The 24009-nt window shown below is 38.7% G+C and overlaps 1 protein-coding gene across 3 annotated transcripts in view; it reads left to right on the forward strand.

Annotated features, from left to right (window-relative positions):
- LOC150085722 (roundabout homolog 1-like) overlaps positions 1-24009 on the forward strand; it is a 1418757-nt gene that overhangs the window by 500621 nt on the left and 894127 nt on the right. For all 3 annotated transcript variants that reach the window (XM_090374199.1, XM_090374201.1, XM_090374202.1), the window contains exon 5: positions 3045-3172. In XM_090374199.1, coding sequence (XP_090230325.1) covers positions 3045-3172 — 128 coding nt within the window. The remainder of the gene's footprint in view (positions 1-3044; positions 3173-24009) is intronic.

Here is a 24009-nt window from a genome sequence, read left to right on the forward strand (position 1 = left end):
TCAAGGCCTTATACACCTTGCTGAGGTCACCGCGCAGGTGCCTAGTCTTCAGATGCTGCAACTTGCAGAACTTAAGTCTTTCTTCATTAGCGCACCTCTTTGTTCCTCTCATCAATCTAGCAACTCTACATCCTTCCTAAAATGAGGCCTCCAGACCTCAATGTGTGGTTTTATACAGAGGGATAATCACCCCCCCCCTTGTCGCTGGTAGCAAAGTTCCTATATATCATTGACAAAACTCCGTTACCTGCTCTGGCAACCCGTCTGCACTGTTCAGAGAATTTCATATCTTACTGCACAATTACCCCCAGGGCTTTTTCATTCTCCACCTCCCTGAGTGTAGTACCACACAGTTTGTATGTTTCTCTTGGGTTACTGCTACCCATATGGAGTACTTTGCATTTGTCAATGTTAAACTTTAGTTGCCACTTCTTCGCCTGTCTGCCTAACTTTTCTAGATCCTGTTGCAGTAGCATACTGTCTTTACTGTCATTAACATCCCTGCCAACCTTTGTGTCATCTGGAAACTTGGACATTAAGACTGATATACCTTCATCAATATCATTGCTAAATACACAAAACAACAATGGGCTCAGCACCGAACCCTGGGGGACTCAGCTAATAACATTAGTCCACGTACAGCAGTGTCCATTTATTACCATTCTCTGCCATCTCTCACTCAACCATCCCTTTGTCCATTGGAATAACTTGCCTTTAATGCCATACTGTTCCAATTTGTACAGCCGTCTTCCATGTGCAACAGTATCAAAAACTTTACTGAAATCCAAGTATATGATATCAAAATTATTTTTTTGCATCCAGTTCCTTTGTGACCACATCATAGTATCTAACAAAATTGGTAAGACAAGACTTCGCCTTAGGAAACCCATGCTGTCTGAACTATTACTGCTATCTTGCTTTGGTGATCCTGTTTCACCTATTTAACCAGTGACTCCATCATTTCCCCGAAACAGAAGTTAAACTAACAGGTCTATAATTATTTGTGTCACCCCTTGAATCCCCTTTGTGAATTGGGGATACATTTGCACATCTCCAGTCATTGGGGACCTCCTCTGACTCTAAGGATGCTCTCATAATTATGGCTAAGGGTTTGCTTACTTCCTTCATTATAACTGGATAAATTCCATCTGCCCAAGGTACCTTTTTTATGTTTAACTTCAACAATTTCTCCTCCACTTTGCTCTCAGTTATTACAAAATCACTTAGCTTCCTGTTAGAGTTTTATAAACTTCTATCACTCCCCTCCTAGAATACTCCTCATGTGTTAATGTTGATGCAAAATACTCATTTAATTTGTTAGCCACCTGAGCAGGATCATCAGCAGTTGAACCATCAATATCCAGTGGACCAATATGATTCATCTCTTTCCTTCTAGAGTTTACATAGGTAAAGTTCTCTTTGCAGTTTTTCTTTATATCCTTTGCCAAGATGTCTCCTAATATGCCTTCGCCTACCTAACCTCCTTTGTGGCTTGATTACAGACTTATACCTTCCATAGGCTTCTGCGTCGCCTGATAATTTATATGCATCCCATGAATTATTCTTCTCTGCCACGAGCCTCATTAATTCCTCTGACATCCATTTGGGCCTGAACCTTGAACAGTATTTTGTAGTTGGAATGAGAAGCCTAGTAGCCTCCAAGATTAAGTCCCTGAAGGCTTCCCATTTAGAATTCACCGTTGGTAACATCATCAGTTGATCCCACTGTATAGAATTTAAAAACTGTTTGAGACCACTGCAATCACCTTTACGTAAACAAAAATCCTTCTCTTTACCCTTGATGGTAATTACATTTTTAAGTAAATTCCACATCAGTACACTGTGATAACTGTCACCTATTGGTTCCTTTATCTGCAAATTCTTAATGCATAAATAATCACTGCTGATAATCAAATCAAGGGTATTACCAGTCGTGAGCTGTGAATATTTTAAAAATGGACTGGCAGTTTTGCTGACTTTTTGATGTGAAATGTCCTTTGGGATTCTTGCCGTGGATGACATCATCTACGCCAGAGGTGCTTCCTGCATTCACAATACTAGTCTGCCCAGCACTCACTAGTAGTGTGATTAGAGTGCGTGACGCCTTTTTTTGACCGGTATGATATCTCGAGTTAGCCTGCTCATCATACCCCCTCCCCCTTTATGATGATACCTGGATAAGATAGTATCTTGAGTTCTACCTTTTTAGAATTTTTGAATAGTATGATGTCTTTGAATAGTATGACTTCTTGAATATATGATTAAGCATGATTGCAACAATACAAGTATTTGCCATATGACTGCAACAATACAAATATTTGTCAACAATTTATTTTTTCATCTTGCTTTTTCATAACATTCCATTGTTAAGTGCCTCAAACAGCTATGTCTCAATCCTGTTTCTCAAGCCCTTATATAAGCTCATCAGAACATTGAATTGGTGCTTAATTTCCTCATATTCCCTGCAGAAAGCACGCACAAAGACATCTTCTTTGTTTATATCATGCCCCACTACAAATAACTTAGTAAAAAGACAGAAGGAATCAAATTGTATGTAACTTTGATTTGCAAAAGAAGGGCCATCGTTGGTTCTCTCATGACACAATGAATTCCTGCTTATTTAGAGTTTTTTGCTTTGCTGCTCTTGTGTGAAGCATGATTTTAGTCTAATTTTAATTTAAAAATACCACATGCACTAAGAGAGAAGAGTATAATAACACTAAGCTGTTACCATTCTAAATAATACTTTTGACTTCATAAATGCTTGCTTAAATACAAGAGTAAGCTAACCTACATTCTAGCATAAAAATGCTGCAGTTAACTACTACAATACAGCATTACTTTTGAAAAGTAACTGAATTAGTTTCTTTCTGTTATTTATTGGTTGGAGGCAGTTTTATGTCATTTTAGATATCTTTACTCCTCAAACTTAAATGAAATATGATGTTGATATATGTTATTTTATATATCATCTAATTTTCATGGAGATGTTTTCATTTTTATTTTTTATTTTTAAATTTCATGCCATTCCTTTTAATTTTTAGGGCACAAATTCAAGAAGACAAAAGTCTTAGTGTTAAAGATGTAATTCCTACAGATGAAGGTGTGTACATCTGTGAGGCAGAAAATCATGTGGGCATTATCTCTACCTCAGCTACTCTAACTGTTCACTGTAAGGAAATTGTTTTCCAATTTTAAATATATCATGATATATCTATACCAATATGATTATATAGTAATTTACTTGATAGTAACAAGTTTACAAAATAATTTATTTAAATTCAGTTGCATATTTTTTGCTGTGAGTATTATTATTAATGATGAAATTTGTGCATTAAATCTGGGGGCGGGGCGGAGCCAAATAGGAGATGCTCTCATTCAGCCTTAAGCCATTGGTATTTCTGATTGCAATTTGGGAGTCAAATGATGGATTGTTCTTTGTTCTATTTAATGTTCAATGAATGCTAATTTTTGTTATTAGCAGTTTAATATTTGTTTAATGTTTGTCATCAGTCTCTAGTAGGGGATTTCCCATTTCAGGACGTTTGGCAGAAATCCACACCAGTATTTTTGCATCTTAATTTGGAAAGATCTTTTCTTTGAGCCTGATGAGACTCTTATCTTCCTTCTAGAGATATTTAAAATTGTTTTGTATTGGTACTATAAATTATTTTTACCTATAGTGACAATTTAAGCAGTGTGATTAAATCTTGTATTTTGGTTTCTTTCAGCCACTACACTATTTTAGTAGTACTATTAATCATATGATGCAAGGAAGTGCCATGCTTTTGCTACACCAGTCATAAAAAATAAATAAATAAAATAAACTGCCTATCTATATATTTTTTTTTACAAATTTCTTCTTTCATCAGGAGAAAGATTAAACCTTTATATACATAAATACAGATAAAATGAAAACATCATGTTAGGTCATTGTTGGCAGTAATGCTATGCCATTCGCTGATGAATCCTCCAACAGCCTAAAGATTGCAATTTGGGAGTCGAATGATGGATGCAATAATTTTTAAGTTGGAATTTAACAGTTCCATACTCAGGAGCAGGCTAGCAGAGGATCTGCACCAAACTCCTTTATATATATGGCTGTGATAGATGAGACAACTGGGAATTTGTTATACCTGTCTGTAATTTGCTGTTTCAAATCCATATTAGAATTGTAGTACTGTGATTTTATACGATGAACTTCTTCAAGATCTAAGATCTGGTACCTACAACTTGGATTCAAGACCTGGTACCTACAACGGACATCTAGGAGGTAGACAGAGTTATCTCTCACACATAGAAGGTCAGGTTTCTGCAATCCTTTTTGAGTGCTAAAGCAAGACTCTTTTTGAACCACCCACCCCCCTTTGTGATAGTTGATTTGCAACCAGGCTAGCCATGGCATCATGCCGTTTCACTCGGATGCTGTGAGTTCTAAAGCACCTTTGGACTATGTGGCGAGCAATTCAACCATGTTGCGTCTAGCCCGATATTGCCAATCCATACTGTGCCCCCGAGATGACCTGGAGAGATTAGGAAAAGCATTGATTCCAGTGTTAATCAGATCAATAAAGGCGTAGCTTCGAAGAAATTCGAAAAGTTATTAAGTGCTTAAAGAACTTTAAAGCATCGGGAGCTAACAGAATAACTGCAGAGTTGCTCAAGAATGGTGGAGTTACACTATGGAGAAGAATACATAATCTGATACTGTTAATATGGTCTGAGGAAAAAATCCCGAATGAATGGACACTTGGAATCATACAGGCGGTTTACAAGAAGGGTGATAAACTGCTTTGTAAACTGTAAACTGCTCAGCAATGTAATACCTCTAACTATAGAGGTATTACATTGCTGAGCATTACTTACAGGGTTTTGTTGGGAGTTATTTTTAACAGACTGACTGGCAGCATATTCAGAGAAAACCATTGGAGAATATCAGTGTGATTTCTGACCCAATCACTCAACAACTGACCAGATTTTCATCTTGAAACAGATACAGGAAAAAGCATTTGAGTGCAATATACACTTATTTAACCTATATCTAGATTTAAAACAAGCTTTTGATTCCCTCAAGAGAGAGGAAATGATAAATGATCTCCTTCTCTTGGGCATACTCCCAAATATCGTTAGGCTCATAAAAGCAACCTGGCTGGCTCTAAAGTAGTGGTGAGAATTGACAAGTTGACGACTCCCTTTGACATTAATGCTGGTGTTAGACAAGGTGATGCACTCTCTGCTGTGTTATTTAACTTGGTTTTAGAGGTGGCTGTCGGAAAATTAGAAGTGACTGGACACATAGGCATCACCTTGTCTAACACCAGCAGACAGTGCAGGTCTGTTCATATGCTGATGATGTCACTATTGTCAGTAGGACTAAAGGAGCAATGGAGGAAACAGTGGCCAGGCTGGATGGTGAAGCACAAAGAAGAGGACTTGGATAAACAAAGCAAAGACAGAATATATGGAAGTCTGGAGAATGGTAGATAACATATAAAATTTAAGAAACAGCAGCTTCTCGTTTGTGCATGTTCAGAATTTCACCTATCTAGGTTTACAGAAAAACCAGTCCAACTCTGTTGCTAATGAAATTAAGTCCCGTATCTTGAGTGGAAACATATGTTTCTATGCACTTGAAAAACTAATGAAGTCCAGAGTATTGAACAAACAAACATTTAAAATTAAAAATATACAAAAGTTTCATTAGAGCAGTTGTGACATACCGTTGTGAAGCTTGGACATTAACGAGTAAAGATGAGCAGTTGATGAGAGTGCTCAAGCATAGAATTTTACAAAATGTTTTTGGGTCTATACAAGACGTTGATGGATCCTGGAGGACCAGAATGAACCACGAACATGACCGTCTTATTCAGTGTGGACATCGTCAGATTTGTGAAGAACCAAAGACTTGCCTGGTTGGGACATGTTATGAGAATGGATGACAGCAGAATAACTAAGAGTATAATGAAATGGAAACCTACCAGTAGGAAAGTAAGAGAAAGACTGTTATTTCATCTTCTATGTCATCCATTGATCTAGCATCTGTCATCCAAGAGGAAGACAGTTATGTCATCGATCTTCTATGTCATCCATCCATCTTTTCCACTTGACTTCTGGGAGGGCTTATCAGTGGAGCATTGTTGAGAGGGCATTGAATTGAGTTGGCATTATAACCCACCCTGGATTATAACGCCAGAAGAAAAAGATTAATTTGGAAGCCTTCTCACAATCACTTGCAGTGCTTCAGTTGAACCTGTTTGACAAGCCCTGATTGTGCAAAGGAGAGTGAACTTTTGTGTTTGAAATACGTACTTTTTAATAGTTGTGTTAATTATACTATGCAGTCAAGCCACAAAAACATAAGTGATGATGGAAGAGACAATTATATAAGGCGGCGGTTCCCAACCTTTTTTGACTCGCGAACCCCTTTCAACATAATATTTTTAATGCGAACCACTAAGCCTATATTCTCTTAAATCGTAAAATATTTCTGAATTTTTATTATAAAATATTTCCAGTACTACGTTTTTATAAGCGACATTGCATAATAATAAAAATTATTATTAAGTATTATTTATACTTTGTAAAACAGTTATTAATAAGTCCAAACTAGATTTTGAACAGGCTAAGAGTAGAAAACTTGCTTTTAGTCCAAATGCAAGCTGAGCATTCTGGTCTCTTGCAAACCTATTGGCTGCAATTTTTGCCCATCTCTGTTCCCTGACAAAACCAGATGGTTCTGTTGCCACATCAGCCAAAGATAAAGCTGACCCACTAGCATCCTATTTTTCTTCCAACTCATGTATTGATGATCTTGGTAAATCACCTCAAACAATTCCTAGTACATTCCATTCAATGCCTCCTGTGGGCTTCCTTCAGAAGGATTTTGATGAATCTGATGCTAAGAAAACTACAGGTTCTGATGGTATTTCTCCACTTGTTCTCTAAACCTGCACTCCTGAGATTACTCCTGTTTTGTGTCATTATTTTTCACTTTCTTATTCCAAAGGTGTTTTTTCTTCTGCTTGGAAATTTGCTCATATCCAGCCAGTTCCTAAAAAAGGGTGATAAATCCCTTCCATCCAGTTATCGTCCCATTGCGATTACTTCTACTCTTTGCAAAGTAATGGAGAAATCAATTAACCGCCTACTCTTAAAACTATCTGAAAATCTTTCATCTGATCAACGATCGCCAGTATGAATTCCATCAGTGTTGTTCCACTGGTGATATTCTGTCTTGTGTTACCCATCTATAGACAAATTCAGTGGAAACGTTTGGTGAAACTCAAGCTATTTATTTTGACATTTCAAAGGCTTTTGGTTGTGTTTGGCATAAAGGTCTTCTAAATAACCTTCCATCCTATGATTTGCCAGCTGTTCTTTGTCACGGGGTATTCAGTTTTCTCTTTAACCACTCATTGCAGGTGATGGTAGACGGCTCTCTGTCTTCTAACTTGTCCAGTAATGTTGATGTTTCCCAAGGTTCATTTCTTTCTCCCACTCTTTTCCTCTTGTATATTAATGACCTTCTATTGACCGGAAATCCTATCCATAGATTTGCTGACAATAGCACATTGCATTCCGCCTTACAGTTTGAGAAACCTTGCCCTGCTCAAACAGCTTCAACTTCTCGAGTATTGGCTGCAATTTTTGGGTCCAATCAACAAGTATTTTCTTTCAACTTTTCAACCTTAAATCCATTCACGATACTAAGTACTATAGGTTCTTAAAAAAATAAAATAAAAAAAAGAGTAACTATACATAAGAATGATCCTTGAGAATGAAAAAAATTTAGTATGGAAAACATATTTATTTAACATGAAATACTGTAAGATAGTAAACTAATTAGAAGGAATTATGGGAGATGTGGTTTCTTTATTTGGAAATTTTTACTTTTTATTTTACTTAATTGTTTATTATTAGTTATATTTTGTAGTTTACAATAATATACCTACTATGTAAATCTAAGCAGATGCCATTACAGAATTTTTTTTGCAATCCCCCCCCGGAACACTATCGCGAACCCCCAGGGGGTTTGTGAATCAGTAGTTGGGAACCGCTGTATAGAGTATTAAGTGCTCTGCCCTTATTTCCCCAATCAACCATATAACTTTCTGAGCTTGGCATGCAATGTACGACTCTTTCTTCCTGAATATTTGACGTGCGGGATAAAGCTCATCCACTCTCTCAAACTCACTCCCAAGTACTTGACTACAATCTTATATTTCAGTGTAATTCCTTGAGCACATACAAGCGGACTTCTATTCAAGCTTAATTGTCCCTTTAATAAGACCTACATTGACTTTGCTTTCGAAATTTTCAACTTATATGAATATGCCCACAATATTAAGTCATTTAATACCTCTGAAATTCAAGTTGTGATCTTCAGGTTGTGATCTTGCATTCCCATATAGAAGAATAAATTAATTCCAATATAGTGTCGACTAAAATACTCATCCTAAACTATAGACCATGCATGAGGCCCGATCACCGAAACTTGAGGACATCCTCTTTCCACACTTCTACAGATTTCTGTGTAGTTAGATCTGACAATAATACTTCTATTACTAAAGTAATCTCTAAAAACATTATACAGTTTATCAGAGATCCCTACTGCTCTTATTCTTGACAATATGCCTCCTCACCAAAGCATGTCAAATGTGCCGTGAAAGTCTATAAATAAGCCCAGCACATATCGCCCCGTATATTCTTGAACATATTGTGCCATTCTAGTTATTGCACCCTCTGTTGATTTTACTTTCTTATAACAATACTGGCTACCAGGGGGCATAGTTCTTTGTTTGTATCTAATCATCAGGCAGCTAATGCACAGCCTTTCATAAGCTTTTGCCATAATTGGTAAGAGAGCTATTGGACGATATTAGCATTAGCATTAGTAGAGGCATATGATGCAAGAAAGCTTATACAGCATCAGCCAAAAAAAAAAAAAAAAAAACCCTTCCCATTTCACCCATCCATTTGCTCCAGATGTTTGTGCCTTGAATTTATTTAAGTTGTCAGCTTCTATGAAAACAGCTGAACCAGGTATGAATCTGCAATGATATGAACCAGGTTCACTTGGCAATTTATCAGGACTTTTTATTATTCTCCGCAAACCAGCCACTTTTCATGCTTGTGGGAAGGCACCTTATTCAAGCAAACCATTAAAAGCTTTTACAAATAGGTCTGTTCTTATTAGATATGCTCTCTTTAACACTTTTAGATCAATAAAATCTAGGCCCGATGATTGGCCATCCTTTGCCTACTCTACAGCATCTATGCTGTAGAGCAGGCAAAAAGAGCTATATCACCTTCTCAGAAGTGAATGAATCCTCTCAACACCAGAGGAATACCCTTCATTGCCAGAATTCATCCATAATTGATCTTCAGACAACTGGACATTTTGCTAACTAGGAAACAGTTCATCTAGGATCACGCCCACAGATTGTTGCCAATTTAAAGTTGTTATATTTACATTTGCAACTGTACAATTTACATCTCTGAAATAGCATTTCTCAGTTATGAGCTTAAAACAGAATTCCACTAGTCCTTGATCCTTTTCCCCCGACATACTTCTTCCAAGAAGATTGCTTTGCGATCTCAATTTATCTAACATAACTCTTTCTTAAGTTTTTGTACTCGTTATAATAAACATTAGACCTTTCCACGTCATGAACTCATCTATAACAACGAAGTTGCCTTGTTACATCCCTCAATTGTTTCCTCTTATTCTCTAAATCCACGCTCTACTAAAATACAGATCTATCCCTTAACTTTTGTTTTACCATTGAACTCTTTGATACTAGATACATTATTTCCTCCAATTTCTGTACAATTTCTGCTGGTGTTAACTTATTCCAGTTTATACCATTCACAAGAGTATTGAAGGTCAAGCTGAATCTAGTCCAATTAGCTGTTTTTACAGAGAACCTTTCCAATTCTTTCTTTTCTTGGATCTGATTAAAACTTTATTTCAAAGCAATTCTGTTATGGTCACTTGTTGTCAAATGATCTGAGACTATCCAGTCATATACCCTATTAAAGATAGAGCATGTGGCTAAGATTACACTATATACAATTGCCCGTGTGTTGTCGAATATGTGGGATTATGGCCTTGCACATTAAGCACCTCTACTCCCGAAGATGAGAGGAATTCTGCAATTATTACACCTCTTTCATTCGACTCCTTTCCCTCCCAGAGAGTAGAGTTAGCATTCACATCATTTAGATGTGGCTCAATACTTCCTAAGAGATGGCTAAGAGAATGAGAATAGCCTGTGCGGACGTACATTTTTGTCGCTCCTGGAACAGAGAAGTTTTTTCTGATTTATTTTCGGTTTTATTAGCTTAAATTGGCATATTAACTTATTTTCTAGAGTAGCTTTATATTCCTAATTATGATACTTAGATTAAAGTAACTTAGATAGAGATTTTCTAGGTATTATTTAGTATCGGAAAGGGTATCAAATCCACGTGTTTACCGTTCGTAACTTGCCGCCATTGTTACGCAATACAAAATATCTCGAAATAGATAGAATAATAATATAGTATAGTCTTAATATAGTATAGTATAGTACATAATATTGTCAATTAATCAGATAATTAATCTTGTTGAACTTCATTGTCAATTAAATTGTACTTTTAACTATACATATAACGACTTGGGTTACGTAACATAAATAATTAGTAAAAAATAATTAATACTTAACTGGATACGGAAGTTATATAAAGGGATTTCGTAGATAACACTCGATACTGAAACATAAATATAGCGTTATAACTGTGTTGGGATATAGGTTTAGAGTTTTAATTTTGTACTGAAATTGAAATTTTATTGAAATTAAATGGGAATCATGACTCAGACCAGAGCAGCAAAGCAAAAGGCTCAAGTTATGGGAGTGCTGTGGCTCAGGGGAGAACTGAGGGGGGCAGTTGCCCTCTGAATCACAGCCTATTAAAATGCACTACTTGCTTGATGTTTGTGGAGCAGTCGGGTACGGGACATGATACTGCCATGGGGAATGCCTTTGTGTGTGCGCGATGCAAGGAGTGTAAGGAAATCAAGAGACAACTCAGCGTTGTTATGGGCCTATATGAGAGCTTGAAGGACAGGGTGGATGCCCTCGAAGGATTAAAAATGAGGGGCCCATCAAGCTCTCAGCTGCCCACACCAATGCCAGAGCTTGCACTTGGTCATCACGCAACACAGCGGCAGCCCCCAAGGCAGAATGCGCTGGTCCCAAAGGAACTAGTAGTTGTTGGTCTATTGTCAGGGAAACGGGAAACATGCTTTGTAAAAAGGATAGGTGGAACAGGACCAGGGTATGTCTGCCAGGGGCAAAGGTTGATGACGTTGTAGAGCAGATATCATCTTTTAAGGGCACAAAAGGTGATATAGTTGTACACGTTGGCACTAATGATATTAAGAGTAGGAGACCGGCGGAATTACTTAACAAGTACAGGTCACTGTTGAAAAAAAGCCGTGAATTAGGGTTGAATTTGAAAGTGTCTGCAATTCTGCCCAGACACGATAGGAGGGAGTATATGATGAGAGCCCTGTCAATAAATACGGCCCTGGAAAGATTGTGCAAGGCTCAAGGGATAGAATTTTTTTCAGCCTCTCTGTACTTGTTAACAGGAGAGACTGCTTCTACAGGGATGGGATACACTTAAATAGAAAGGGTGCAAGAATGTTTACTGATGCTATCGAGGCAGTGTTAGGTGGGACAGAAAACTGCTAGATTGGGGGGATACAAGGAATAATAGATTAACAGTAGCCACTGGCAGAGATGAAAGTGATTTTTGCACTGCTTCTATTAGAATGAGCCACAGCCTGGAAAATAAGATGCAGGATATTTCAGAGACTGCTGGGAATCATTGGGGTACAAGTAAACACATGGGTTGTGTTAGGATAGATAAGAAAAAGAACAGGTGCATGTATACTTGCGTGTACACCAATGCTAGGAGTATAGTAAATAAATTTGATGAATTTGAGGTATTGCTCAAAACATCAAAGGCAGATATTGTGGGGATTTCAGACACGTGGTGTCACACAGATATAAGGAATGCAGAACTGGAATTTGGGGAGTACAATGTATACAGAAGGGATAGACAGGATAGGAAGGGAGGAGGGGTTATGCTATTAGTTAAGAAATACATAAAATCCAAGGAAGTGAAGCCAGTTGACATTGCTGGACAGTGCAGTGTCGAGTCAGTTTGGTGTGACATAAGCATTGGGAGATCAAAATTGAGAGTAGGAGTGTGCTATAGGCCTAATGTGACTCTGATGAGTATAATAAGAAATTGTACAGGGAAATAGAGTGGACCAGTAAATCAGAGAGTCTTATAATGGGGGATTTTAATTTCCCAAATATTGACTGGAATTTGGGAGCTGGTCACTCACACACTATCAAGGCTTTTGTGGATTTATTGGATGATTGTTTTCTACCTCTGCATGTTCAGGAGGCATCTAGAGGGAGTAATACTCTTGATTTGATTATCAGTAGTGATTCTTCATGCATTAAGAATCTGTAGGTAAATGAACCACTAGGTGGCAGGGATCACAGTGTGCTGAAGTGGGATTTACTCAGAGAGGTAACTACCATTAGTGGTAAAGGGAAGGGTTATTGCTTTCGTAAATGCGACTATGATGGACTGAGAGTGTATTTAAATTCTATACAGTGGGACCAACTGATGATGTTACCAACAGCAAATTCAAAATGGGAAGCATTCAAAGAACTTATGTTGGAAGCTACTAGGCTTTACATACCAACTAAGAAATATTGGTCAAGGTTTAGGCCTAAGTGGATGTCAGATGAACTAACGAGACATATGGCAGAGAAGAAAAATGCATGGGATACATACAAATTAACACGTGACACAGAAGCCTATGATAGATACAAGTTGATCTGTAATCAAGTTACAAAGGAGGTTAGGCAGGCGAAGGCAGACTATGAGAAATCTTTGGGAAAGGGATGCAAAGAAAAACAACAAAGAGTTCTTTACTTATGTAAACTCTAAAAGGAAGGGGATGAATCAGATTGGTCCACTTGATATCAGTGGGTCAACTGTTGATGATCCTGCTCAAGTAGATAACAAACTAAATGAATATTTTGCATCGACATTCACACATGAGGAGTTATCAGTGTTTTTCTTGCTCTTCATTTGTTATCTTCGGTTCATCATGACAAGTGTTTCTTGACTAATTTTTTCTTCTTTGGATTTCTTTTTCCCTATAGGTTTCTAGGGCTTTATCACTTTCAGAAATTTGTAATATTCCTCGTCGATATCTTGGTCCTGAGCAGTCTGCAGAAGCTCAAACTTGTTCTTAAGTTCCAGTACGTACTGCTTTTTCTCCTCCTCTGTTATCTCAAAGACCTTTTTATTATTTACTTGAGTCAGTTTTTTCCTTTCCTTTCCTACATCTATATCAAGTGTACATCTTACCATTCTGTGATCACTTCCAACATTTACCTTATTCAGGACTGTAACATCATTCACAATATATCTTCTGTTAGTGAGGATGAAGTCGATTTCATTAGTTGTTAATCCATTTGGACTCTTCCATGTCAACTTTCTGTTCACCCTTTTCTTGAAAAAAGTGTTCATTACTGACAGTCCTTGAGATTCTGCAAATTCGACAAGTCTTTCACCTCTTTTATTTCTTTTACCAATTCCAAAATTTCCTATGGTTCCTCTTTCTGCGCTGTTTTGCCTTTTTCCAACCTTAGCATTGAAGTCCCCCTTAATAATAGTGTAGTGGGTTTTCTGCTCATCTAGAAGACTCTCACGTTATATGTCAAGTTATATGTATTAATAACTATTAATAAAACATATAACTGTCAAGTTATATGTTTTATTAATAATTTATATTATGTTTTATTAATAACATTGGTCCTTGAGGTTGTCACAGACATTCTCTCAGATATGCCAGACAAGCTGTACTTGCTACCTGGGAGTCTAAAACGCTGATGGAACTGATATTCGGGTGACACTCAAGTCAAGTGGACCCAATTTCGGCGAAGTCCGGACGGTCTGTGACAACCAAATCCTCTGCTTGCACCTTCACGATGGTGGGACTGTTAGTAATCCTGGGTATAACCTCCATGCACAAGCACATGGTGGGTGACCACCCAGGTGTGAACCAACGTAAGCAGGGGTCGAGGTGTGGCGCCCACACCACATGGAGGAATGCCGCCCCTCTATGTTACCAGGCAGTACTAGGTGGTAGATGACGCTCATCAACCGGTGAAATACCACCACTTTGCTTATTGGAGGCTTGAAGTGGTGGAACCCATGTTTAGTCTCTAGAGCTAAGTTCCGGTCAACCCTTCCCTATCTCTTCCATCATGCAGTATGATTGATGACTTTTGAGGTTATGATGAACGTTGTGGCGAGATCCAATATTCCTTACATTTCGAGGGTACAGCTCTAAAACGGTTTTCGCAGGCCGGCCGCTAGTTAGTACACCGGACCGAACCTATTGGTAACTCTCTAGGAGGCTTCCGGATCAGCTAGTGTATAATCTTGCTACCTCTACTCTGCCAGATAGTGACTGGAGGGAGTCCGAGTAGTGTGTATGCGGGGAGCATTGTCGAGGCCACGTTATGTCAAGGATCTGGGTATATTCTTCCCACATGTACGCCATATCCAAAAATTTCATTACTTCATACAGCATGTCCCACCCACTTTTTCTTACTATTGAATACACCATGAATTGTCAAACTAATAGAACAAGCTTATCTGCGAAAAGATCTAAACCTCCCAAGGATTTCCTAATTCATTTCACAAATATACGTGGTCTCAATTCTAATCTCAACGATGTCCATTTCCACTTGCAGTCTGCCAAACCCCATGTACTTTTTCTGACAGAATCTCAGTTATCGGTTGATTCAACTACTGTTCATCTCAGATGCCCAAATTATTCGCTGTATGATTCCTTTCGCCTCAAAGGTGGTACTTGTGCATATGTCCGTTCTGATATTCCCTGTCAGAGACTTGGCAATTTGGAATCTCCTCTCTTTGATCTTCTCTGGCTTAAAATCTCTCTACCTCATTGTGTCAAATTCATCTGTTGTCTCTACCGTTCTCCCAACTCCACTAATCACTTGGAGCTCTTTGACTTCCTCTCGTTGCAACTTGACTTTCTCCAGTCCAACTTTCCTAACAGTGAGGTAATTTTCCTTGGTGATTTTAATGTTCACAACTCCAGCTGGCTTCCGTTTTCTAGTCACACCGACCCAGCAGGTCGAGATGCTGAGGCTTTTGCAATTACTAATGACCTAGCACAGATTGTTCATTTACCTACAAGAATACCGGACAATCCGAATCATACAGCCAATACGCTTGATCTTTTTCTCACAAACAACCCTTCTAAGTACACGGTCGAAGTGAGAGGTCCTTTAGGCACTTCAGATCACAACTTGGTGATTGTCTCTTCTCCAATGGAACCTTTATCTCATGGCTATTCCCAACCTCGTGTTGTTTGGCATTACAAGAATGCAAAATGGGATGACCTGCGAGACTTCTTTTCTTCTTTTCCTTGGTCGGATTACTGTTTCAAAACTCCTGATGTCAACGTTTGCTCAGATCGTGTCAGTGAAATTATTCTTGCAGGAATGGAATCCTTTATCCCACACTCCACTTTAAAATCTCGTCCTTTATCTAAACCTTGGTTTTCCAATAAATGTGCTAAGGCTGTTCAAGAGAAGAATGTTGCCTATCGTAATTGGCTTGTTTCTAATTCTTCAGTTTCATTTTCTGCCTACACCAAAGCTCGCAACAATTGTAAAGCAGTTATTAATCAGTCCAAACTAGAGTTTGAACAGGCTAAGAGTAGAAAACTTGCTTCTTGCCCTAATGGTAGCCGAGCATTCTGGTCTCTTGCCAAAGCTATTGGCCGCAACTTTTGCCCATCTCTGCTCCCACCTCTGTCCAAACCAGATGGTTCTGTTGTCACTTCAGCCAAGGATAAAGCTGACCTGCTAGCATCCCATTTTTCTTCCAGCTCATGTATTAATGAACTTGGTAAAACACCTCCCACCATTCCCAACACGGTCCATTCAATGCCTCCTGTGGTCTTCCGTCAAAAGGATATCAGAAGAATTTTGATGAATCTTGATGCTAAGAAAGCTCCAGGTCCTGATGGTATTTCTCCACTTGTTCTCAAAATCTGTGCTCCTGAACTTACTCCTATTCTTTGCCGCCTTTTTTCACTTTCTTATTCCAAAGGTGTTTTTCCTTCTGCTTGGAAATTTGCTCATATCCAGCCAGTTCCTAAAAAGGGTGACAAATCCCTCCCATCCAATTATCGTCCCATTGCAATTACTTCTACTCTTTCTAAAGTAATGGAGAAATCAATTAACTGCCAACTCTTAAACTACCTAGAAACCTTCCGTCTGATCAACGATCGCCAGTATGGATTCCGTCGGTGTCGATCCACTGGTGATATTCTGGCTTATGTTACCCATTTATGGACTACTTCAATGGAAAGGTTCGGTGAAACACAAGCAGTTGCTCTTGACATCTCAAAGGCTTTCGATCGTGTTTGGCATAAAGGTCTTCTAAACAAGCTTCCATCTTATGGTTTGCCAACTGTTTTTAGTAATTGGTTATCCAGTTTTCTCTCTGATCGCTCACTGAGGGTGATGGTAGATGGCTCTCTGTCTTCTAACTTCTCCACTAATGCCGGTGTCCCCCAAGGTTCAGTTCTTTCCCCCACTCTTTTCCTCTTGTATATCAATGACCTTCTTCCATTGACTGGAAATCCTATCCATAGTTTTGCCGATGATAGCACATTGCATTCAACTTTCCATTTTGAGAAACCTTGCCCTGCTCAATCAGCTTCAACTTCTCGAAAATCTGCTACCAATTCCTTAAATGCCGATCTTCAGGTAATTCTCCAGTGGGGCAAAGACAACTTAGTTGATTTCAACCCTTCTAAAACTCAGTCTTGTCTTATATCTCGCAAAAAGGATTCTTCTGCTCCTATGCTTATCTTTAGTGACACTCCAATTTCTAGGCAAAAGGATATATCTCTTTTGGGGATTACCCTGACTTCTAATCTCTCTTGGCACAAGCACATTACAAATATTGCTTCCTCTGCATCTAAAAAACTTGGTTTTCTCTTTCTCTCTCGGCGTTACTTTTCTTCCAAACAGCTGCTCACTCTGTATAAATCGCAAATCCGCCCTGCCATGGAATATTGTTCCCACATTTGGGGTGGTGCCCCCAAAACCTCTCTCAGGCTTCTTGATTCCATTCAGAAGAGGGCAGTTAGGTTAATTAATGATTCATCTCTAACAGAGTCTCTCCACTCGCTTTCTCATAGACGTACTGTTTCTGCTGCATGCCTCTTCTACAGATATTTCCATGGGCACTGTTCTTCTGAATTGGCTTCTATAATTCCCGCTCTCTCTTTCAAACAGTCCGAACACGTGCCGCCACCAGCCAACATCCATTTACTGTCCAACTTCAAACCCACAGAACCAACTTTTCATCTTCCTCATTTATTCATTCAACTGCCGTTTTCTGGAACAACCTTCCTTCATACGTATTTCCTGAAAATTACAATCTACAGAAGTTCAAGTCCAATGTCAACAAATATCTTCTTTCGTCTTCTCAACCTCCAACCCATGCACGGTACTAAGTACTATAGGTTCTAATACCTCTCGTGTTTGGGGTTCACATAAAAAAAAAAAAAAAAAAAAAAACATAATTTATAATGTTATGTTTGTAAAATCTAGGTAATTCTATGTATTTAGTTAAATAAGTACAATTTAGTTGACAATGAAATTTAATAAGATTAGTAAATTTTACTGATTAATTGATACTACTGTACTACACTAAACTAACAGATTTCTAATACAGCTTTGCATGTTTCGCTATCTGGTTTTACGTTAAACCTTACGGTATCTAGTTTGCGATATTTGTTGTCGTATAACAGTGGCAGCAAGTGTTGAACCGTAAATCTGTGGACACTTAAGTATTAATTAACTTTCAAAATCGCTATCTAAATTCAAAATAAACCATGGTGTTTGACTTGGTCTATAAGCTACTTATAGAAAATAATTTAATATAACAATTAAGTCAGTAAAACAACTAAATATAATTAAAATCTTAGTGTTTGCAGGAGCAAAAATTTGTCTAACCCATGGATTAGATACCCTTACCGATACTAAGTAATAACCTACAAAATCCCTATCTAAGTTTAAATTAAACTAAGTATTGGTTTTTTTTTTTTTTTTTATGAAAACCCCAAACACGAAAGGTATCAAAACCTATAGTACTTAGTACCGTGTATGGGTTGGAGGAGAAGTATGGGGGGGGGGATGCCGGAAACTTTGCTCTAGAGACTAAACATGGGTTTCACCACTTCAAGCCTCCAATAAGCAAAGTGGTGGTATTTCACCGGTTGATGAAAGTCATCTACCACCTGCAGTTACTAGGAATATAAAGTTACTTCTAGAATATAAATTAATATTCCAATTTAAGTCAATAAAAAAGCAAAAATTGGCAAAGGTAGAGAAAGCCTGCACGAGAACAACGAGAAACGTTGGATAACTTTCACGGATAATTAGTTTGCCGATACGGCACTCTAGCGCTGCTCACTCGATAAACAGATGGTAGGTGTTATCGGTCTGGAGAAAAGTCCAGAACAATATACTGATTGACAGGTAGGCGTGGCAAATGACGTGCTGATTGGTGTGCGAACAGAACACACGATAACATCGGTTTAGTATCACTGTAGCAGCACTAATGGTAACTTGTCCTAATCGCACATGCCCTAACATTTACTGTAATGGTGAAAAAAGGTCAGGTTACCTCGACTTGAATCCCATGGGAGCTTGAACCCCTCCCGAAGTGGAGGTGGTAACCTAACCTTTTTTCTTTAGAATCATGAGTGGACTAGCACATAAATTGTTTATTAATAAAATATTAATTTTTTATTACTGTACTTTTATTTTTAAAGACACTCATGGGGAAATTTCTTCCATCTTTAAAAGATTCATCACTACTATCACCTGTTCACCGTTCATTACAAAACTATTATGCACCGTTCTTTACTGGTAAATACACATCATAATGCCAACCGATGACTACGCAGCAGCTTCTCGTCTGTCGTGCCCACCACCAATCATTTCATCGTTTGCCACGCCTACCTGTCAATCAATATATCCTTCAGACTGAGCAGTGCTAGAGTGCCATATCAGGAAGCTAATTTTCCGCGTAAGTTATCCGACGTTTCTTGTCGTTCTCGTGCAGGTTTTCCTTACCCAAGCCCAAAAATTTAAGAAAAACTTCTCTAATTAGCTGGAGCTGTAAAAACTTCGCCTGTTCACGTGTACTCTCATACACTATTACAATGTTACATTCTTGTACCATTCCTGGGATTTGCCAGTTGTGGGATTTTATAATCGACTAGTGTACTTCTTCCCAAACGTCCCATTCTTTCATCTCTTTGTATGTCCTTGGCTTTCATTCTAGATCTTTCCAGTATGCAAGGCCATTATCGTTCACTGTGCTCCTCCACAAGTTGCTCCAGAGCTCTTTAAGCTTCTTCTAGTTATGGGATCTGTTGCCTTCCTTCTTGTCTTGTCTGATTTTGCTGTAGAAGGCTCTCTGGTTTTCATCAAATATCCTGTTGTCTGTTTTCCTCTGAGCACTCTCCCTGTAACAAAGAAGTCTCTTTCTGAGTGCCAGGGTTTCTACCTGAATGTGCCATTGATCTTATGATTATATGTCTCACTTTTTACTTCTGTTACCCTGTTGGTACTGCATAATTTGGCCTATTCTCATTCTTATCTCTTCTATCTTCTGCTGTAGCCTTCTTCTTTACATTTTGTGTTCTGTTGGTCTTTGTTTCTTATGCTGGTGGCTGCTACAGCTGCACAGTAAATGACTGTGCAGATGGTGTCTAGTTACTTTGTTGTTGTTGAGGTAATACAGAATGATTTGCCTGTTGAAGTGGTTGAAGTGGAAACTTACCACTGGATTCTTTTGGGTCTCTTCTTCAGTATGGTGTGTGTCTTTGCGGGATCCATGCCCACTAATTCTACAAGGGCCTTTTCCATTCTTTTTCTTTTCTGGATATTGTAACCTAATGTCTCATTCCACTTTGGCTGCTATGGGTTGTTGTTGTTCTTGGAGCTATCAGGTTATTCACAACAATGGCCTGTCTGTGGTCTTCTATCACTGTTCGGTGACCTGATCCATGCCCACTAATTCTACAAGGGCCTTTTCCATTCTTTTTCTTTTCTGGATATTGTAACCTAATGTCTCATTCCACTTTGGCTGCTATGGGTTGTTGTTGTTCTTGGAGCTATCAGGTTATTCACAACAATGGCCTGTCTGTGGTCTTCTATCACTGTTCGGTGACCTGAACAGTTGAGAACTGGTCTAACCGCTTGGCATGTAGTTTTGTCCTGTACATTTTCATGTCCGTCTCTGATTTTGTGAATTTGTAGCATGTTTGCATGTTGAATTTTGATGCTCAACTTCATGCATTGACATTTTCTTCCTTTCTGGTTGTTAACTGGCACAGTTGCACATATAAAGCTTCCATTTGGTTGGTCTGGGGGCTTGCAATTCATTTGTGATCAACTGAATTGCAATATTGTTCCAGTTCCTTCACCCTCGTCTCCAGGAGATCGTCTTGGAATTTACGAACTGACCCCTCTGCTTAAACTCCGAAAGCAAATCACTATTCTGTACCACACTAGATACAGTATATTCAATATTTCTACTTCTCATCTTCATCCAGCTATGGAGGTAGACCTGTTAAGTTTTTGGCTTTTTTACTTCCAGTGCTGGATGGTAGAGTGACACCAGATGGCACCACTCTTTCCTTCAGTCATTAGCTTGACCTTGGGTATTTAGTCTGATGAAGCTTTTTTTTTGTGATTTTTTTTTTTATTCTTTTCTTACTTTTTTTTTTTTTTCTGTGAGATTTTTTCCCCCTACTTGGTGACATTTGAACCCAGGTCCATGATGTTGTTGGTATATTGCTGTAACCGCTGTGCTAATCACATCTGTTATTTATTATTGTTGTTGCTCATATTATTTTGACGTGAATGCTGACGTCTATGCTGGGAGTATCCTACACTGTTCAGGCTGTCACGAAAGGTGAAATGTCTAGCTGCTATTATATCTCCGAAACTAATAGAGAATAGTATTTATAAACAATTTATACTTATTTTATTGGGCATGTAATGCCATCGATGAATATGCAAGACAAAATTAGAAATTTTGATATTTAATATAATTTTTTTCGAAAAAACTAATAAGTTCACATTTTGGTCATTTGCTGTTGCGCCTTGGTTACTTTCACTCTCAATAACTTCTAAACTATGACAGATAGACATAAACAGTAAGCAACAAAATTGTTGCCCTTTGAGAGCCCTACAAGGATATATAACTAGATTTCAAATTGGGTTTTTAGTTTTCGAGAGTTGAACAACTCGTTAAAGTAACTACTTCGTTCAGTTACTTCGCATTTGTTGAGCAGTCCGGTTATGTTTCATCTAGTTAAGTTGTGACGATGCCAAAAGTTACATCAACTAAACGTGTTAAAAGATTTTGACAAAATCAGAAATCTAACGTTGAAAAGCAAGCACCAGAGTCGGTGCCAGAACACAAGACAGAGAGTTGTAAGCTTAAATGCGAGCAAGATCAGTTATAGACAGATGTCCGGCCATCAACGTTGAAAAGAACAATGCAAACAAGCAACAATAAAGGTTACCACAAACCTTTATTGTTGATTGTAAATGAAAATACCGAATAAAATAAAACTGATTTTATTAAGCTTAAATTCAATTTTTTCATTTCACACAACGTTATTCACTGATCCACGTTTGGCTCCATGGAGCCAATGTCGATTTTTCTCCCTGATTGGGGGTTCCACTTCATGACAGGTATTGCTACCAAGTACACAGGGTATTTGTTGTTATGTCTGGTGCAACTGTTGGTCGAGGAACTCTCTGACTATCCTACAGGTGCACAAGATTGCAACTTTCTGAAGTTCCGTGTAGGTGTTTGCTGGGAGACCTATTGCTGCTAGGCTGTTATGTAGTGTCTTTGTCACCATATCTATGGTTGACAATGATCGAGTTAGTCTTTACTTGTTGCTTATGCCACATCTCTTTGATCCCCTGTTTTACATTTGTGTACTTCCTGATTTTTGTTCATGCATTTTCTGGAGATTGCCAGTGTTGGGTACCGCAATGTCAATCAGATAGGCCTTTTCCTTCTTGTCCACAAGGGTTATGATATGAAGGTATGCAGATATGAAGTTCTCTGAGCAGTGCAGACAGGATGCAAGAGTAGCTCATAGTGTCTTGTCAATGATATACAGGAATTTTTCTAGCAGGGTTAAGGAGGTGATTATTCCCTTGTATAAGGCAATGGGCAGGCCACACCTTGAGTACTGTATACAGCTCTAAGGCCTCATTTCAAGAAGGATGTAGAGCTGCTGGAACGAGTGCAGAGAAGGGCAACAAGATTAGGGAACTCCTTGCTTAGGTTGAGTGGGATATGCCACTTGTCTATCTTTGTTACAGCCTAGTGGACTGCTGCTGTGAATGGAACAAAGGCTTGCTCTTACGAAGAAAGGCTTAAGTTTTGCAAATTACAGTGTCTGGAGACTAGGCACCGGTGAGGTGATCTGATAGAGGTGTATAAAGCCGTGAATGGTTTGAGCATGCTTAATGCCGATGGGATTCTTCCTCTTGCTCAGAATAATCACCTGAGAGGGCATAAATTCAAATTGAGGAAAGACAGATGTAGGATAGATGTACGGAAATTTGCCTTTAGCCAGCAGGTAGTTGGTTGGTGGAACAGACTTCCATCCCTTGTTGTGGAAGTTGATAGCCTAAATAAATTTAAGGCTCAGCTGGACAGCTATTTCGAATGAATGGAAGAGTGAAATGGGAGTTTTTTTTTTTTGGCTGATGCTGCTTAAGCTTGCTTTCTTGCATCATATGCCTCTACTACCTAATGCTATTGCTAATGTTATGTCCAGTCTGTTGTGTGGGATTGTATTATCCATTATTATGGTGCAGTCCTAGTACAGCTTGTGGGTTGATGTCACTAGTACTCCCTGGAGTTCATACTTGTAATACGATACACTTTCTTTGATTGACTGGTATTTCCTTTCTAGCTTCTGATGTATTATGGCGCCTCCGTAGCCAGGTGGGTAGGAGCAGCAGTGCGTAGCACACTTCTTGATCAGACTGGGATTCGACCCCGTGACCACCAAATACGGATGATGCGGAAAGGTCAGGAAATGACCACCACATATCCCCGGACAATATGAGCCATGCATTTGAAGCAATTTTATCTTTGTGGTCTTGATGGAGGTCATTGGAGTGTTTTCTTTTCCCATCTTTCTAGCTTCGTTTGTGCTGTGTGGTGGGAGGGAACTCCTTGCTTAGGTTGAGTGGGATATGCCACTTGTCTATCTTTGTTACGGCCTAGTGGACTGCTGCTGTGTTTTTTTTCTGGAAGTAATCCTTCAGGATAGCTATCGCTGTTTTCTGTTGCTCATTGAGGTGTATCATGCCACTTGCTCTCTCTTTTCGAGCTATTGTCGGTTTCTCCACAGCTGACTTCTGGTGGTTGGTGGCTCATGATATTCTTCAGCTCGATGTAAGTCTAATCTATGACCCCAAAGGAGTATGTTAGCACTGGAACTGCATATGTGTTTATGGCTCTAACTGATACATCAGCAGGCTTCTAAGTCTCTGATGGTATTTTTCGGTCAGGCAGGCCTTAATTTCTTTGTGCTCTAACTGCTTGCATCATCCCCTAGGTATTTGTACATCTCTCCCTCTGTTATGGCTTTGATCTCTTTACCAGTCTGCAGTTGATTGTCTTGACTGACTAATTTTCCCTGGTAAAATCTGTGGGTCTTGCATTTGTCAAGTGCAAATTCTATACTGGTATCATTGCTGAAAACTTTGGTGATCTATAGTATATGCTAGAGTTGCCTCTCGGTTGCCATGTAGAGTTTGATGT

Source organism: Mastigoproctus giganteus, chromosome 5, assembly GCF_048544385.1.
Source record: "Mastigoproctus giganteus isolate SK-2022 chromosome 5, ASM4854438v1, whole genome shotgun sequence".
Classification (NCBI taxonomy): domain Eukaryota; kingdom Metazoa; phylum Arthropoda; class Arachnida; order Uropygi; family Thelyphonidae; genus Mastigoproctus; species Mastigoproctus giganteus.